Source organism: Mercenaria mercenaria, chromosome 9 (assembly GCF_021730395.1).
Source record: "Mercenaria mercenaria strain notata chromosome 9, MADL_Memer_1, whole genome shotgun sequence".
In the NCBI taxonomy this organism is placed as follows: domain Eukaryota; kingdom Metazoa; phylum Mollusca; class Bivalvia; order Venerida; family Veneridae; genus Mercenaria; species Mercenaria mercenaria.
The window spans coordinates 36,650,125-36,670,164 of record NC_069369.1 but is presented as its reverse complement, the minus strand read 5'-3'; the positions used below and the strand labels follow the sequence as shown (position 1 = coordinate 36,670,164).

The 20,040-nt window shown below is 35.7% G+C and overlaps 3 protein-coding genes across 4 annotated transcripts in view; 1 reads left to right on the top strand and 2 right to left on the bottom strand.

The window, feature by feature from the left end:
* The window catches only part of LOC123546970 (olfactory receptor 8B12-like), an 83,620-nt gene that overhangs the window by 27,354 nt on the left and 36,226 nt on the right, over nt 1–20,040 (bottom strand). The gene's annotated exons all lie outside the window — the stretch shown is intronic.
* On the top strand, nt 3,483–5,923 carry LOC123547963 (uncharacterized). Its single transcript, XM_045335206.2, has 3 exons — nt 3,483–3,673; nt 4,405–4,935; nt 5,666–5,923. Exons 1-3 carry the CDS (start codon nt 3,519–3,521, stop codon nt 5,823–5,825), a joined length of 846 nt encoding a protein of 281 aa, XP_045191141.2. The 5' UTR covers nt 3,483–3,518; the 3' UTR covers nt 5,826–5,923.
* On the bottom strand, nt 10,305–15,071 carry LOC123547098 (cell growth-regulating nucleolar protein-like). Its single transcript, XM_053550513.1, has 4 exons — nt 15,036–15,071; nt 13,788–13,923; nt 11,938–12,107; nt 10,305–10,442 (listed from the first exon to the last, which is right to left on the bottom strand). The coding sequence occupies exons 1-4, from the start codon at nt 15,069–15,071 to the stop codon at nt 10,305–10,307; spliced, it is 480 nt and encodes a 159-aa protein (XP_053406488.1).

Here is a 20,040-nt window from a genome sequence, read left to right as displayed (position 1 = left end):
GAAACCGTGAGTCACGTGCACATAGCAGCGGACACCGTGGTCCAGTTGTAACACTGTCTGACTACGAAACCGTGGGTGATGTGCACATGGAATCGGACGCAGTGGTCCAGTTGTAATACTGTCTGACTATGAAACCGCGGGTGATGAGCACATAGCAGCGGTCGCAGTGGTCCAGAAGTTACACTGTCTGACTACGAAACCGTGAGTCGTGTGCACATAGCAGGGGACGCATTGGTCCTGTTGTAACAGTGTCTGACTACGAAACCGTGAGTCGTGTGCACATAGCAGCGGACGCAATGGTCCAGAAGTAACACTGTCTGACTAGGAAACCAGGGGTCGTGTGATCCTGTCATCGCTCTTCCAACGTAATTACTAATATATGATCAGAGTCCCGTGCACGGGTGCTTTACACCTGACACGCTAAAGTACCCGGGAAGCTTCTGGAACTGGAGCACATTCTGTATATGTATTGCACTATCCCCCACTAACGTAACTAAAAGTCTTCTGGGAGAGTAGCCCATATGGGTAACTGGTGGCGGCAATAATTTAGCTTGCAAACGAACACAAACATACGCAGATCTCGCAGACTTGACAATATCCATTCGTATTCGGTTTTATGGCTAAAGAAATACTTGACCACCGCTTTAAGACATAAAAAGGCTGATGTTATATACATTAGAAAGAGTGAAACGTTTTAATTGTTTTATTAAAATACTATTTTTTTATATGAGACTTGAGTATACCCAAGAAAAGTTCAATGAGATCCAACAGCTAGTATTTAAGATATATCATTTTTATTTTTAGTGTAAACCGCCTGGTAGATTGCTGTTGCTGACAAAAATAGCGATTTTAACTTTTTTGAATTATACTACCTTTAATTTTTCTCCGCAAATGTATAACCTTTCAAGAACAAGCGAATAGCTCCAAGAAGATCACAAGAAATATTTTGTTACAAAACAGAAATAGTTTAAATTATGCGAAAATGTCGGGTACCCTTTTTATACAACTACCGAAGCTTAGTTTAACCTTGCATATTAAATAATAAATTGACTAGACTAATGTTATTTAACCCGTCTGAAGCATTGATGCGAAAGGTTATTATATACATTTTTAATCTCAAATGGCCTAAGAAGTTCGCAATACCTGGGTGCACGCATATAAAACCCATAAAAATGTCTTAACAAAACTATTAATTCATGTGAGGGTACACACTTTTAACATCAAAATATTTTTTTTTTCAATTCATTGCCTACGCTCTGTTTGATACTTTCAAATAGTTTTACAAGCTAGCTTTCTGTGTAAGTCAACTGAGTGTATTGTGCTACTCTTCCATAGATTGTGTTACCGATTAAATCATACTGCATCAAGACGCACGAGCCTTCCTATGTGTCTGATTTTGTTGAAGATGCGATAATAACAACAAAGACTGAATGGTGAAAACATATGCCTCTCACTTTGTTGACGATACCATAATTACAACAAAGATCGAATGGTGAAAACTTGTTATGTCTCTCATGAAAACAAGTGTTAAACAAAAAAAAATATCATTTTTATATTGAAATATATGTTTTTTCCCCTCTACCTCTGTAATTGATATAATGTATAGGAAATTGTAAAAGTCGTAACAGTTTGTTAGTCGTTTAAGTAACATTTGCTCTTTCTACTTGTATTATAGTTTCAATGTGTGTGTAAAATATATCCGATTAAATCTTTACGTTTGTATATGATATTGCTGTGTAAATGTATAAAGAATACTATATTCATTTTGTATAAATCATGAACTATATATTCATGCAACATGTCATCACCTTGTTTCTCCTATGTATTCCTTGATTATACAAATGTTTTTTTTTTCTCATGTAGAGCAGGGACACAGTTATCGACAGTTTAACTTTAACATACCTTTTTTCTCATCCAGATGTACATAGTTATCATATATGTTTAATCATGGTTTAAGTAAGTAACCTTAAACACTTTTTACGCTGATTTCTTATCTGTAAATTAATTTCACTCCAGTCTAAATAAGTATGTACTCGACTGTGATGTACGAAACGAACTTGTCCAGTTCATGTATTAAAGTGAAAGTTTAAGGTCTATATATATGAAACTTAATCTCAGACAGAGCCGTCAAAAAGAATGACGTAAGTTTGTTCCCAGAGTAGCCTAGTATTATATGGCCTTTGTCTAGAGACCTATACACTTAGTTGCTTAAGAAACGCAACTCTGTTTGGCGTTCTGCAAATATTATTTAAGGTAAAGCAACATAGGCATGATATATTACTTCAAAATATTCAATAGGCATTAAAAGCACATATCATTCTGGTGAACTTTATATAGACGGTATTCCAGCTACCGCATAACACTTATGAACTAGAAGGTAAATATAAAAATCTCTAATATAAGAGATACACTAAAAATGAATACAAAAAAGTTTCTTACAGACTCATGTTACCACAGAAAAATGTATTTACTTTTTACATAGGACTAATAAAAAAAAACTAGTAAAAAAAGAATACCTAAAATATTGAAAATCTAAACATAGAATTTCTAAAAATAGACTAATTCTTGGAATTTAAGGGGAAGTTACTCAGTACAAAAGTTAAAAAAGGTTACTTCCCTTTGGCTCTAAGCCAATCGGAATGATATACAGAGAAAATGCATCAAAATCAACCTTAAATTCTAAGTAAAAGGGGCATAATTCATGAAAAATTGGTGTCAGAGTTATGCACCTTGTGTCACATGATGTGGGTGATGAGGTGGAACATCTATTTTAAGTTTGAATCAAATCCATTTAGTAATAACTGAGATATAGTGAAAATACATCAAAATTAACCTTAAATTCTAAGTAAAAGGGGACATAATTCATGAAAAATTGGTGTCAGAGTTATGCATCTTGTGTCACATGATGTGGGTGATGAGGTGGAACATCTATTTTAAGTTTGAATCAAATGCATTTAGTAATAACTGAGATACAGTAAAAATACATTAAAATTAACCTTAAATTCTAATTAAAAGGGGACATAATTCATTAAAATTGGTGTCCGAGTTATGCACCTTGTGTCACATGATGCGGGTGATAAGGTGGAACATCTATTTTAATTTGAATCAAATCCATTTAGTATTAACTGAGATAATAGATTTCGGGACGCGACGCGAGGCGACGGGACGCGACAAAACTGACTCCTATATACCCCCCCCCCCCCAACATGTTTGGTGGGGGTATAATAAGAGAAAAGGGTCATCGCGGGGATTAACATGATCTTATGAGAGTTTCAAATCTGTTTTATTTTATAGATCTTGCTTACAAGCAGCGAATTGTTGTACAATTATTATTATATTACGAAATAGTCCTGAAAGTGCCTTATGCTTTTTTACAATGAGCGAGTTGAATGTAGTAACTATTCATGCAAAATTTGAGTCAGTGTTTTCTCCAAAATTAATAGTTTGTGTTGCGTTATTTAAGACGGCCAGTATGTGGCATTTTATAACCATTTCGATAGTGACTTTTGAATATCAGTATGACAGGAAAACGTTCAATTTTACTTTTTATTGCTTTTCTCTGTGTTTTTCTCTTTGTCAGTTTTGCACGGGGATCTCGGAAAAAGGGCGTGGCTGCATGGGCGGGTGACTTCCGCTGTGATGATTTCAAGGTCTTAAACAACTTGTCATGGTGGTAAGTGCTTTTAACATTGAAAGCATTCTATTTATTACATGTTTTTTTCACTATATTGCAAAATTTGGTGAAATGTATGTGGTATTTTCAGGGTGTGTGGTATTTTCAGAGTGAAAAATACCAAGTACAAAATCGAAAAATGTGAAGTGAAAAATAGTGTTTGACGAAAATTCTTTCACTCGTTCGGAACACCACATCTTACATACGGCAGCCGTGAACATATTGTATCTGATGTTCAATACGTTAAAAATAATTCCATCTTGCATTCGAAACTACATCGACGCCCGGTAACTAACTTGCCTGGTCAAAGTATCTCAACAAGCAGTTGTTATCAGCTACAAAAAAAAAAAAACATGTACGTTGGGCTATATAGTATAGCTGTACAGATGGGGAGGCTGATATTCACTTAAATTATTCGAGTTGTATATCAACATTTCTTTCTACTTTAGCCCGTGACTTAAATGTCTCACAATCTTACAGAGGTCTGCTATAGATTAAAATAAGTTAAACACACGAGATCAGCGGCTCTTAGTTTTATCTTTAGCGGTATTTTTATGCTGTACAGCGCAACTCCTGAATATGACTGGGACGGACTGATGAAATAATATTTACGTTTCGTGAAAATCTGTAAAGGATTGTTCCTAGTAAAAGTTCGTGTACTTTTTTTTTCACTGTAGAAATCACTTGACATAATCTATGTTGTACTTTGAAAACCCGTGTTGCTACCTTAGGTATGACTGGAAGAATGACCTCACCACTTACGACGCTCACGTGACAAACGTTTGCCCTGCCTCTAATGTCGCCGTACCACAGTTCATACCAATGGTTTGGAAGTCAAAATGGGACAACCGTACGCACTTAAATTTCACTAGACACACCCATTTTGTTCTCGGCTACAACGAACCTGACCGTGAAGATCAAGCTAACTTGACACCACAGCAAGTAGCTGATATATGGCCCGATATTGAAAAGCAATCGCACGGAAGGCTTTTAGTCAGTCCAGCAGTTGCAGTCCACGATTTCAAATGGTACGATGAGTTCTTCCGCCTCTGCAATAACTGCCGAATAGATCATATTGCCGCGCATGCATACAGCTGCAATGCCAACCACATAATGTCATACCTGGAAAAGCTGTATCATAGATACCACAAAAAGATTTGGCTCACAGAGTTTGCATGTCCTCACGCCACTGATGACCAGCCACAGCTCCATCTAATGCAAACTTTACTCCCAAAATTAGAGGCTGCAAACTACGTCTTCAGGTACTGAATACTAGTTTAACCACTGGAATTACTTTTTCAAATTTTCTATCAGACATTTGTACAACGTTAATATCAAACGCTTAATTCTAAGTGCTAAATACAAAGTTCGGAAAATATTAATGCTAATTTTAAATGTAGTCAAAGTGACACAATGTACGTTGCGGAAATGAATGAAAATATTCTTTGAATTATCATTAGATAAACAGATGTTCAGAAACGATTTAACAAATAGCCGTCTGGCAGTTAGTATTAAAGAATTTGTTTTTCGCTGTTATGTTTGTAATTTTAATATTTAGCATCAAATATCTTACTCATGCCTTTGCAATGGCCGTTTGCAGTATTTCTATTTAGCGTTTTGGCTTTAGGCATTTAGCATGAAGTATCTGGAATTATTTATTTAGCGTTTGACATTAAGCATCAATTATCTTGCAATTAGGATGACGCAAGACGCTCTGCACAGCTCTGGCCTACATGTAGAAATGCTACTTAAATGTCAAGAACAGCTTCAGTAAGAAACATAACGCTGTTTGAATATTCCATTTTGGATTTGATATACGGTGTGTCATTTGGCCACCCTAAAAATACCTCATGAATAAACGACTTTAAATGAGACTGGTTTTAGGTGAACACTATAGTTAGGGGATAAACTTTCTTGTTGCTGAGCGGGGCAAGGAGTGTAATGCCACATACCTCGAAAAACGGGCGTAGTATCTGTTCCTTATTTTTTCAGATACGCTTGGTTCATGGCTAGAGTAAAGCGTGTGTTCGGAGATGGCTTCATAAATCCGGCCGCTGGGCTCTTGCGCAATGATTCATCTACACTGACCAGAATTGGACATTTCTACAATAACTTTCACGCCCACGGACATAACCCGCAAGTTGTTGGATAAATAATATTTCTGTGTTGAACAGTGTTGTTTCGTTGTTATAAAGAATGCTTTTGTTTGTAAACAAATGTTGTTCTTGTATATATGATGTGTAAAACCTAGCAATATGTCTGTTCTTGTGTCTGTCCGTTAGTATTATGTACGGGGTCCTGCCTTTTCAAATTGCAATGTCAGCGCAGTTACGTTTTAGCAAAAGCCGCATTCCATTAACTTCCAGCGATACTGCAAAATTTTGTTTCGACAGTTTTGGTTGGCATAATATACTAGACACGCTTTTAGATTTTAAGACTGTCCTACTTAAAAGATTTAGAGTTACTTCATTAAATTGTAAAATGAACACACAACCTGTACTTCTTTTCCTTTTTGATAAGTGTATAAGGACAATGCCCTCATGTCATTTAGTTCAAGTTGTGATAGAATGTCAAGTCAATTAAGGTCGTGTTGACATATAATGATAATCGAAACTTTCCGTTCGTTATTCTCCGTTTGCCATTTCGGCATTCCCCGGTTTTAACGGAAAGTCCAGTTTTCGTACGTGCTACATTGTCGTCCGAAGAATGTCGAAATGCTATACAAGACTACGTAATTGCACGGAAATTACCGACTGCCAGTACGGGTACAGTGCCTTCTGACTTCTAATGAAAGAGAACACCTCACTGTAAACAAGTTTTTTACTCGTCAACAAAGGTTAGTATTAATTTTGATAAGTTGTTGACTAACTTATTGCTATAGTTCGGTTTTGAGGTCAGCAATGTTTTTGTACTTTTATCAGTTTTACACTTGATAAGTTGTCTTCTTGTGACAACTTATTGTTCTAGTTCGGTTTCGAGGTCAGCAATGCTTTTGTACTATTATCAGTTTTACACTTGATAAGTTGTCTTCTTGTGGCAACTTATTGTTCTAGTTCGGTTTCGAGGTCAGCAATGTTTTTGTACTTTTATCAGTTTTACACTTGATAAGTTGTCTTCTTGTGGCAACTTATTGTTCTAGTTCGGTTTCGGGGTCAGCAATGTTTTTGTACTTTTAATAATGGTTCAGTAGATAGTGGTTCTCAATAAGGCAAGGCATATCATGCTGATTTCCCAAATCGGCGGACGAGTCTATAAATTGAACATCAAACTTCGGCAGTGAATTAGTTTTGTTACGGCCGATTGCGCATAGCCTGTATTTTAAAGCCAATCTTTGACAACTGCGTCAGGGAGTCGACTCTTTGGTTCAGTGGTTAGAGCACTCAAGCGATCCGGGTTCGAATCCCGCCACTGGCAGTTGGGATTTTTCGTCATAAATGCTATACTCTTTGATTTGTTACGGCTAAAAATCGGAAGAGTATTCATATCTTGCATAGCGACGGTGTCTACCCAAAACTACATATTTGTATCTTGCATAGCGACAATGTCTATCCAAATCTACATATTCACATCTTGCATAGCGACGGCGTCTATCCAAAACTACATATTCACATCTTGCATAGCGACGGTGTCTATCCAAAACTACATATTTGTATCTTGCATAGCGACAATGTCTATCAAAATCTACATATTCACATCTTGCATAGCGACGGTGTCTATCCAAAACTACATATTCACATCTTGCATAGCGACGGTGTCTATCCAAAACTACATATTTATATCTTGCATAGCGACAATGTCTATCCAAATCTACATAATGCAACTTTTCAGGAGACGATCAAACGTATTTACTCGGTCATAGTAAGGGCGAGTTCTTGGAACAAAGGTCTTTAGAACTAGTTATAAATTGTGTTTTATGTCCAACAGAGCCTCACGTCATTAATTTTGGTTATATGGCTTAACGGAACCTCCTTTTTTATCTTACTAAACTGTATGCAAATCTTCTTCTGCCAGTCTCAAACATTGTGTTCTGTAAATACGGCCCGTTAATACTATTTAATATGATAAAACATATTGGCTGACTACAATACTGTGGCTTTTCAAGTTGCTTAAAACCATAAACTGCAAACGCCCGAGTTAATAAAAAACCCCGTAAGTGCATTCTTTCGTAAAATGGAAAAAAAATCCCCAAGTGTAACAGACAATGAAACTGAAAATGGAGCATGCCAAAACAATACATCAAAAGCATATTTTTTCTTTATTCATTTAAAACAGATTTATCGGAATGCGGTAATAGGGTTTTTACATATCTGAAGCGCAAATAAACATTTTGTTTCTACAATTTGTGTTGACTAAAAACTCTTTTTCTATCTGCTTCATCACCTGTTTTCTTCTTCTTTGGTGCAGTATCAATAGATTTTCTGAATTATCCAGTAGGTCATAATAAAGTTATTTTCTTGTTGGGAGCAAAGTTTTCGATCTGTCCTGAAGTTTGTTTGTTATATTCATTCACAGATAGAGATGGAATTCCCCAATATCTTAATATAATCCCGATTTGGCAAACGGTTGTCAAATAAAATGTAACCAAGTGGATCACGCTGAACCCTGCTCTTTATGACAAAGTAAAACAAAGGTAAAGTAAAGGTAGTTTCTTGTTTAACGTGGGTAGTCGACGAAAGTTCCCACCTGGAATGGATGAAACACTACTTCAAACACAACTTAGTTAAAAACGTCTTCCATTGTCCATTGTAACATTATTTCAAAAGCCTTTTATACCCCAAACCAAAATAATTATATCTGTACAAAGTTATTTGAATATCCATCCATGCATAATAAGTTCAAGACAGACAAGAGAGTTTCACAAAGATCCATGTAAAATGTGCCCGGATTTTCTATACTGACTGACCTAGTAGCCAAATATATCCAGGCGACTCAATTTCATAAATTTTATGTAAATGAGGCAGAAAATATAGCTTATGGAGTCTTATCAACACTTCTATGAATTTATGTAGTAACTCGAACGTTTAACCCAAGATGGCCCTGTTTTTATTTTATACCTACTATAGAGAGTTGGTTTAAATTTTGGCTTTGCCAGTAAAAGTTTGTCAACCAACAAAGCAGATTCTTTACTTATTTATTAAGTTACATGATACTTACAGTGCTCAACCTCCATTTTTATAATTTTGTTTGTCTTGATGACCTCTATTTCTACATAGCAAGCAAACATAAATTGTGTTGTCAATAGGGAAGGTTCTGTTCAATGTTTTGCCTTATGTCCTCCTCTCAGTTGTAAAAAAAACATAATGGTGATATAATACAGTACTGACCAAACATAATTATCCTTAAAATTAATTTCATGTGATTGTTATGACTTTGCAAAGAAATGCTTTTCGTCCATACAGCTTTAAAAATCCAGATGCAGTTTTGCCACTGTACCTTCCAATAAAGCAATAGACTTTTTTCTTCTAATCTGAACTAAAAAAAAGTGACTTTGCAGAAAAATCACAGGAACAAGCAGAGTCTGAGACCTTTTTTCACAGTTTTTGCATTAAATGTCAGGTCAATTTTCTCAAAATAATGAAAATGGTTGAGCAATCATGAATTGTATTGTCACTATAGAGTTTAATGCAGAGTATGCCCTGCGGTTTTCAATAGCAAAAGATACTTCAATTTATAGCCAACCTGATTAGCTCAACAGGGACGGCACAGATCTATAGATCGCAGGGTCATGAGTAGAACAGATTTTGCATCTGGAGTTATTTATTCCATCATTTCTGAATAATGTAAAAAGTTGACACTTATTTGTGCAGAACAGGTACAGAATCCAGGAACACTGTTTGGATTAACTGCTCGTTGATATTTAACTGAAAAACTGTTGAAAAATGGTGCTAAACCACACGAAAACAAACAAACAAACAAACTTTAACTTATCTTAAAACAAAGAACTACAACAATCTGAGAAACTTTCATAAAGGCTTTATCTATTTCATGGTTAGCAGCCTTATTCACTTTGCTCAGAATTCACGAGAGAATGTGTTTAACCTTTAGCCTGCTGGCGGCAAGTGATTTTGCCTTTGCGACCAGTGCAGACCAGGATCAGCCTGCAGTCTGATCATGGTCTGCACTGTTCGCTATTCAGTCAGTAAATTTTCAGTGACCACCCTTTGAATAATAAGTGGTATTGCCCAAATTGAATGATAGACCGGTCCATTTCAGAAATGAAGGGCAAAGGTCAAGTACATGATGCAGATTAATATTCATGAATTATCTGATTTAGCAAGTGACGCTATTCCCCGAATATAAGCGAAAATATAACCACTGCGAATATTACACTGTCTACAGTTTTACTTTTAACCCTTACCCTGCTAAATTTCTATAATGAACTTGTCCATCTTTCAATCTGGACATTAACAGTTAAAAGGGGTGCTTACCAAAACTATACTGACTGAATGGCAAACAGTGCAGTCTGGTCAGGATCCATGCTGTTCGCTAACGGTTTCTCTAATTGCAGTAGGCTTTAAAAGCGAACAGCATGGATCCTGACCAGACTGCGCGGATGCTGGTCGCAAACCTATTATGTTGGTTTTCTCATGGCACGGCTCAAATAATTTTCTCATATCATGTTAAATGTACACTAGGATGCATTTTTAAGCTTCACTTTGTCTCCTATAACTTTAACTTCTGGTATCTTCTTCAGTTTCTTCTCAAATCTGGCCCAGAGTTTTTCCTCTGACTTTTCTGAACACCCTTGTGACAAGTATTCTGCAAGAACCTGAAAAACATACAAATTGCAAAGCTGATATATATGCACTTGACAAATCATCTGATGCCCTACTTGATGTTTTACATCAGTTAATGAAAATCATTTAACTTATGCCACACATCCAGTATGACATCAGGAGATTTGTATTTAATGACAAGACTTACTAGTTAGAGTGACTCAATGCAGACCTGGAGTACCTGTATATTACAGACTCCGGTATTTACCGGATTCAAGCAATTTGAACAAAAAGTATCTTAAATGTATATATTTTGTAACCATGGTAGTACTAACCCTAACCTTTAGTCAGTATATTATACATATTATACACTAAATGCGTGCGGACATGCAAAAATTTGCGTATTTTTGCCGTGCGCTCCAATTGATAATCACTTCCGGACATGCACAAAAGACCGCTCCAGCTTTGCAATGAGCAACATCGTTTAACGACTTGAAACTTTTTTCAGTCCAATAAGTCATTGTGACCCTGCCCTTTGATAGGCTGACCTCTTAAATCAACAGTGTCATCTACTAATTCAAGGCAGTTGTTCTATAAAGTGTGACACAGCAAGGGTTCTTCCAATTATTTGATGGGTCAATGAAATGGTCTACTAACGAAGCCACTGACTGACATCAGCAAAACAATTCCCACTCTACTGCAAGAATGTGAAATTTTAACAATGCTGAACAAGAGCACTGCCTGCGGGTGCCATTGCTCGTCTGCAAATGCTGGACAATATGCAAGAAAAGAGTTATTGTTCAGATTTTCTAAGTACAAAAAGGGCCATAATTCTAACAAAATGCAAGTAAGAGTTATGGGTCTTGGCCTACATTGTCCCCTAATGATGATAATCAAGTGAGCAAAGTTTCAAAGCAGTAGCTCTTATAGTTTTTGAGAAAAGGTGACCTAAACAAAAATTTAACCAAGAAACTCAAATTTTCTAAGAACAAAAAGGGCCATAATTCTGACAAAATGCGTATCAGAGTTATGGCCTACATAATTCCCTAATCATGATAAACAAGTGTGCAAAGTTTCAAATCTGTAGCTCTTATAGCTTTTGAGAAAAGGTGGACCTTAACAAAAATTTTAACCAACAAGGGGTGCTTTCCAAAATGATACTGACTGAATGGCGAACAGTGCAGATCTTGATCAGACTGCATGGATCTACACTGGTCGCAAAGGCAGAATCAATCGTGTCCAGCATGATAAGGGTTAATATATACAATTTAGGTGCTTTCAAGCATTCCATTTATTAAGGTGTACCTCAGGTTTTTCTTATTAACATCAAGGAGTCCAACATACGAATGAGTTCTAAGGGGGAAAGTGATTCTGTCAGCAACATTTACCACTTGGTGACTATGGCCAAGTCAGTATAGACATTTGATAAATTGCTAGGTAATTAATGTGTTTATATGACTTAGGTTTAATTCTCTGCCACAGTTTTAATAAATGATTGATGAAAACATACCAAGTCTATACACATATTAAAAGACTTAAAACCAGTACCTTTTTTCTCAATTTCTTTGTTTTCATTTCAGGTCCCTTTGTTTGCAGAACTTCTACAATTATGTCATTCCAGTTAAATTTTGTTTTAAATTTCTTCTTTGCTGGCTGTTCCGTGTCCTCATCACTACCAGACTGGTTTTCTGTATTTTCTCCAACCTCCTCTTTTTCATCTGTAACATTTGGAATACAGTCTGTATTTTTGAATAGATAAAGATACAAAAAAACTTACTTGAAGGAGTAGGGGCTCATACTCGTGACCCCTGGTTTTTATGTCAGACAGTGTTACCACTGAACCACTGCATCCACCATTTCCAAACAGCCAATTTACAGAAGTTTCAATTTTTCTTCAAAGATCAAAATACAAAAAATTTAGAATTTTAACTTAAATCAGCAAAATGAGAGCTAAAGTTGGTATTAGCACTGTAGCAAGGTAATGTTGTTAAATTTTGGGTTTAGTGCTGTTTCAACAGAATTTCATTTATATATTGACTGGCAGTTATCTGACCCAGTGTTCCTGATTTCTGTAGTGGTACTTACCTGTTCTCTGCAAGTAACTGCCAACTTCTCCACATGATTGGAGTGACAGAAGATGAATGTCTTTCAATTTTTTTTACAGAGAACATATGACTCTCCCAAGGATCGAACTCGCAACCCTGCAATCTGCAGATCTGCACTCTCCCTATTGAATTAAGTGGGCTGGCTGCCATATGTCTGGAGCCTATGCATTACAGTTTTTTTTTAACACAACTCTGCATGTTGTAAGTAATAGAAAGAGCATTGAAACTCAAGGGTAAACGATTTGTACAAGGGGGCGTAGCCCCCGAGTATAAATTGTTTACCCGAGAGTTTTAATGTTCTTTCTGTTTTGTGTCATAGCCATCGATATATGATAGTTGTAGGCGTTTCCACATCCCTATACAGCAGTTCAGTGAGTACTTAAAATCCTTGCTTTACAAATGTGTAAAGCCCAGGTAAAATAAACCAATGCGAGAGCAGAAAATCAATAAAATACACTTTTCTGTCTACTGTTCCAGACAGCTGGCATAGTTTAATTCCTAAACAACAGTGCGGTAACTAGCGTGCGGGTATTAAATACCTGCACACTTTTAGTTACCGCACCCTGTACTCAGTGTATACGAATTACCTGCACCAAATTTGTTAAGAAAAAACACCGAGCCATGATACAATGTCATTTATCTCAGGGCCATTGCCAGCTTCAAAAAAGTGGTCCGGCCATGGGATGCCGAGGGGGGAGGGCACGGGATGGGGGATTTTGGGGATTTACCCCGTCTCTTATGGGGGTTAGGGGGTCTCCCCAGAGAAAATTTTAAGATTTGGGATGCCATTAAATGCGTTTTTCTTGCATCTTGAAAGCATTTTCAGCTAAGAGTTTCAGTCAATTTCATATTTATTTTATTAATATTTTTCGAGGATAACTATCCAACATTTAGATCTACCCAATTTCAGCACATTGGTATAAATGTTGATGTACTTTTTTATAGTTGAGACGTATGTCAGCATTTTGTTTGATTTAAAGCAATTATTTAAGATTAGTCCAAATAACGAGAAGAAATTAGCTTTCAGATTTATAAATCATATCATAAAGGGGAGCGGTGGTTTAGGGGGTCGTGGGTTCGAGTCCCACTGGGATCACGACCATGACTTCTCATATGACACCAGTACTGGTTTGTCCAGGAAGCTGACTCGAGAGTGGTTCCAATAAGCTTGAAGCTTTCGTCACAATCGAGCTAAAACAAATTAGTATAAACTAACAAAATCATATCATGCCATCACTTTTGGTTTTTCAAAGGAAAGTATTATTTGAAAGACACAGTAACATGTATACTAACCAGTCCCTACTTGACCATTTTTATTTCCAAACTTTGATCTCACCTGTTTCTTATTCTCTGTGTTTGCCATCAGCATATCCCAGACCTGAGAGGCTAAGTTTGGATCCTTCACATGAAAACCATTTGACAGAAAATTCTACAAAATATAAATAATTGTTAAATTTCTAGAAAACAGGTATCTTTTCAATAAGTAACATGAACTTTAAATAGAATGGATTCCCAAATCTCAATAAAAGTTTAAACAATTAGAAAAACTCTTAAAGTACTTGCGTTATCTTTGGCAATTACTAATAAGAATTGCACAGTACAGTTTTGGCAAAAACGTTCTTCCCATGTCATTGTATGCAAAACCCTGATGCATATGCTCGCCCTTAAATTGGTCACTGGCTGGACCAAACTTAATACTAGTAGGTTAATGGGGGTGGGGTTGGGGAGGGGGAGAGAGAAGTGCACGTAGACTGGCTAACAGTCTCTGAAATTCCTTTTTTTTAAATATCATTTTTACATATCAATAACTTGACTTATCTGTAGGACTTAGTTTATTTGTGGAACAGTAAAATTATTTTGTTGCACAGAGGTTGTTCCTCTTGGGACGTTAACCCATTAAGAATTTATTCTGTAAGAATAAATTAATGGGAAGGTAAATTATCAGTTTTATAATATATATATATATGAACTTTCTATCTGAAATACAAGCTGTATAAATTTCACTAATGAAAACAAAACCCTTTGTTCAACTCCAATCTGATACTGAAAAATATTCAATAGTGGGTCTACTTGTTTTAGTTGCAACAATCCATGTATCAAAAATTCACCATTTCAAATAGATTTTATGTCATACTGTAGACCTATGCATGTTTATTTGCAGGCCGTGTCGATTTCATTACGAATACCAGTCAGCCGCCGGCTATTTAGTATTGTCGACATTCTGATGGGCAGTTTAAGCCAATTTGCGTGAATAGGCTTCATTCTTGAATGTTTCAGGCTGTTCCGTATTTCATCGGAAATTGGTGTTTCAGATACCGCCAACTGGTTATTTTAGCGCTGCTGATACTGCGCTAATACAAGTACGCGCTAATAAGTCGAAACTACTCAATTTAAGGCGCTTGCGCTAAAATTTAGCTGCGCTAATATAAGTACACTTACAGTATTTAGTAAGAAAAACCCATCAAAATGTCGATGAAAAATAAAATATCTTTACAAAACCATTAATTCATGTGAGGGTAGACACTTATAACATCAGCTTACGTCCTGTTTGATAAGTTCAAATAGCTTTACAGTCATCTGAGTGTATTGTGCTACTCTTACATAGATTATATTTTCGATTAAATCATAATGAGTACCGCATCAAGACGCATGAGCCTTTCTATGTGTCTAATATTGTTGAAGACACGATAACAACAACAAAGATCGGAAGGTCAAAACTTGCTGTATCTCTCACTTTGTTGAAAATACGATAATAACAACAAAGATCGAATGGTGAAAACTTGTATGTCTCTCACTTTGATGAAAATACGATAATAACAACAAAGATCGAATGGTGAAAACTTGTATGTCTCTCACTTTGTTGAAATTACGATAATAACAACAAAGATCGAATGGTGAAAACTTGTATGTCTCTCACTTTGTTGAAATTACGATAATAACAACAAAGATCGAATGGTGAAAACTTGTATGTCTCTCACTTTTGTTGAAATTACGATAATAACAACAAAGATCGAATGGTGAAAACTTGTATGTCTCTCACTTTGTTGAAATTACGATAATAACAACAAAGATCGAATGGTGAAAACTTGTATGTCTCTCACTTTGTTGAAATTACGATAATAACAACAAAGATCGAATGGTGAAAACTTGTATGTCTCTCACTTTGTTGAAATTACGATAATAACAACAAAGATCGAATGGTGAAAACTTGTATGTCTCTCACTTTGTTGAAATTACGATAACAACAACAAAGATCGAATGGTGAAAACTTGTATGTCTCTCACTTTGTTGAAAATACGATAAGAACAACAAAGATCGAATGGTGAAAACTTGTATGTCTCTCACTTTGTTGAAGATACGATAATAACAACAAAGATCGAATGGTGAAAACTTGTATGTCTCTCACTTTGTTGAAGATACGACAATAACAACAAAGATCGAATGGTGAAAACCTGCTATGTCTCTCACTTTGTTGAAAATACAATAATAACAATAAAGATCGAATGGTGAAAACTTGTATGTCTCTCACTTTGTTGAAATTACGATAATAACAACAAAGATCGAATGGTGAAAACTTGTATGTCTCTCACTTTGTTGAAGATACGATAATAACAACAAAGATCGAACGGTGAAAACTTGTATGTCTCTCACTTTGTTGAAATTACAATAATAACAACAAAGATCGAATGGTGAAAACTTGTATGTCTCTCACTTTGTTGAAAATACGATAATAACAACAAAGATCGAATGGTGAAAACTTGTATGTCTCTCACTTTGTTGAAGATACGATAATAACAACAAAGATCGAACGGTGAAAACTTGCTATGTCTCTCACTTTGTTGAAAATACAATAATAACAATAAAGATCGAATGGAGAAAACTTGTATGTCTCTCACTTTGATGAAATTACAATAATAACAACAAAGATCGAATGGTGAGAACTTGTATGTCTCTCACTTTGTTGAAGATATGATAATAACAACAAAGTTCGAACGGTGAAAACTTGTATGTCTCTCACTTTGTTGAAGATATGATAATAACAACAAAGTTCGAACGGTGAAAACTTGTATGTCTCTCACTTTGTTGAAATTACCATAATAACAACAAAGATCGAATGGTGAAAACTTGTATGTCTCTCACTTTGTTGAAATTACGATAATAACAACAAAGATCGAATAGTGAAAACTTGCATGTCTCTCACTTTGTTGAAATTACGATAATAACAACAAAGATCGAATGGTGAAAACTTGTATGTCTCTCACTTTGTTGAAGATATGATAATAACAACAAAGATCGAACGGTGAAAACTTGCTATGTCTCTCACTTTGTTGAAATTACGATAATAACAACAAAGATCGAATGGTGAAAACTTGTATGTCTCTCACTTTGTTGAAAATACGATAATAACAACAAAGATCGAATGGTGAAAACTTGTATGTCTCTCACTTTGTTGAAGATACGATAATAACAACAAAGATCGAACGGTGAAATCTTGCTATGACTCTCACTTTGGTGAAAATACAATAATAACAACAAAGATCGAATGGTGAAAACTTGTATGTCTCTCACTTTGTTGAAGATATGATAATAACAACAAAGTTCGAATGGTGAAAACTTGCTATGTCTCTCACTTTGTTGAAGATATGATAATAACAACAAAGTTCGAACGGTGAAAACTTGTGATGTCTGTCCTGAAGACAAGCTAATAACAACAAAGATCGAATGGTGAAAACTTGTATGTCTCTCACTTTGTTGAACATAGATGATAAAAACAAAGATCGAATGGTAATAGCTTGCTATGTCTTTAACTTTGCTGAAGATATGATAATAACAACAAAGATCAAATGGTGAAAACTTGCTATGTCTTTCATTTTGCTGAAGATACGATAATAACAACAAAGATCAAATGGTGAAAACTTGCTATGTCTATCATTTTGCTGAAGATACGATAATAACAACAAAGATCAAAATGGTGAAAACTTGATATGTCTGTTATAAACATAAGATAATAACAGGAAAATGTGAAAACTTGCTACGGCTCTCACTTTGTTTATGTGCGAAAATAACAAAAACAAGATTGAATGGTGAAACTTTGCTATGTCTCTTACTTTGCTGAAGATACGATAATAACAACAACGATCAAATTGTGAAAATTTGCTCTGTCTGTCATGAAGATAAGATAATAACAACAAAGATCGAATGGTTAAAACTTGCTATGTCTCTCACTTTGTTGAAGATACGATAATAACAATAAACATCAAATGGTGAAAACTTGCTATACCTCTCACTTTGTTTAATGTGCAATAATAACAACAAAGATTATGTTGTGAAAACTTGTGATGGCTCTCACTTTGCTGAAGGTGCGATAATAACAACAAAGATCAAATGGAATATATTAACCTATTACATAGCTACTCGGGAATTTTCAGAAACGCTTTTCAGTGTTTCCCACCCAACTAGAGGTGTACTGGTCAGGAACCCAGGCAATCCTTGCGTGTATCAGTGCTATACACTGGGCACGTTAAAGAACCAGGCTGTCTATTCGCAACGAGCTAGGCTAAGTTAGCCGGACAAGCTTGTATCTGATTTCTTATCTCACTGTCGTGGGGGCTTTGCCTCACTGTGTCCCTCTGGTCAGATCGCTCTGTGTCTGTACTAGTAGAGGATGAATTATGCGCCCTGTGTGGCTGCATTTGAACTATGTAAAGCGCCTTTGAACGTGAAATTGATCATGAAAAGGGCGCTATATAAATCTGGTATAATAATAAAAAAATATAATAACCTACACATTTTAGAACAGTCTTTTAAATCTCTAAAGAGATAACCAAACTGATAATACATGTAGTCCTTATGTCTACAAAAAGATATATTTCACCAAAGTGAAAAAAATTGTTAAGCTTCCTATCATTTTTATCAAGCTTACAGCTGAATTTGCTTGTGTTCACTTTGTGAGGACAATACATTCCAGCCATTCAAACATAAAAAGCTGTGTTCTTGTAAATGCTGTAAAGTCTAAGAGTTTCCAAGTCGACAAGCCTTGAATGCCTAGCCAAGCAAATGTTTGACCTGCAGCTAAATCTATTTCCTGCTGAAAGGCGCTAAAATTCAGTTAGGATTTATTATAGACATATACAGAAGCTTATGACTATATCCAATTTTCAATATTCCCGGCCAAAAGGACTTTGAAATCCATGGTCACAAAAAGGATTAATTCTTACCAGGATATAAACTGGGAAGAGAGAATGGAATCTATATAGATTTCGATCCTCAAATAGCATGCTCCCCCTACAGGTTATACCCATTACCAGATAAGAAACAACTTACACGTTACGTTCTAAACGTAATAAGGGTACTAACGTGTCTATAAGGATCTTACATGCCTGCCTGTGTAAGACGAGTTTTTCCCGACTCGAGGGACAGTGTGGAATGAAAAACAGAGCTTTATCGAAGAGAGGATTGCATAGGCAAAACTCACACATTAATGATTAAGGATATACTAGATTTTTGTTGATATCATTTTTGAAATCTTCGTCAATGTTCAATTTAATGCATGACTTCTGCATCCGCATTTTAACAGGATTTTTGATAAATGTATCTACCCACACATTGCAAATATTTCAAATTTTATCACGCGAAACGTAACTTTTATTCTATTTAAATTCAAACTGTGTAAATTGCTAAATGGTATTTAAGTATCCAGATTTGGATATAGATTGATAGATTTAATTGCAACCATTAAACATCTTCAATATCACGCGAAGTGTGTTATATTTAGCGTATTTTTTTCTTACACGAGACATCGGCTCGTCGTTTTTGTTCTCCTGCTGCTCTCTTGATTTACCAATAAAACACATGTCATTGGAAACTTGAACAACAGAGTAAGACGGGTGTCCTGTTTTTGTGCAAACAAATTCTCCGATATGCCCAAATTGAGTACATCGAGGTTCAATTGACATACATAGTGTTATGTTGGTATGTTTGAAGGAAACAAGCTCTTCGTCGTTGCAGTAGAAACTTGCATGCACAATAGATTTGTTGGGTGTAACGACGCATCGACACAAATTTAGGTCATATGGGAACTGTCTAGCTTTGGTGGTGGAGGAAGACCCTCAGGTGCCCCTCCGTGCACATGGTATGCAAAATATAATCTCTTTTTAGACAGAGTATTGCAACTTGCAGTTTGTGGCAAACTGATTCCCCTGAAGTGGTGCTCTAAATCTAAAACATCCAGTTAGTATACATTTTTATTAAATATGAATCATTGACTAGACGTTTTGTACTAGTAATAAATATGTATACTGTATGTAGCTATACATTCATTTTGTCTTATTTTAAACCTATTGTATAGTACTGTTAATTGTATCTTTACATAAATTAGATGGATTTACACTTTGCGCAATCCTTAGCAACAGTAGTAAAATTTCGCGCATGCGCACTCTGCGTAGGGCAAAAATACATGACCGCACAATATAAACTATCTTGAAGTTATATCAGATTTCAATCGACTCGATCAATATGAGTCTGTATTATAATAAATTACCACTGC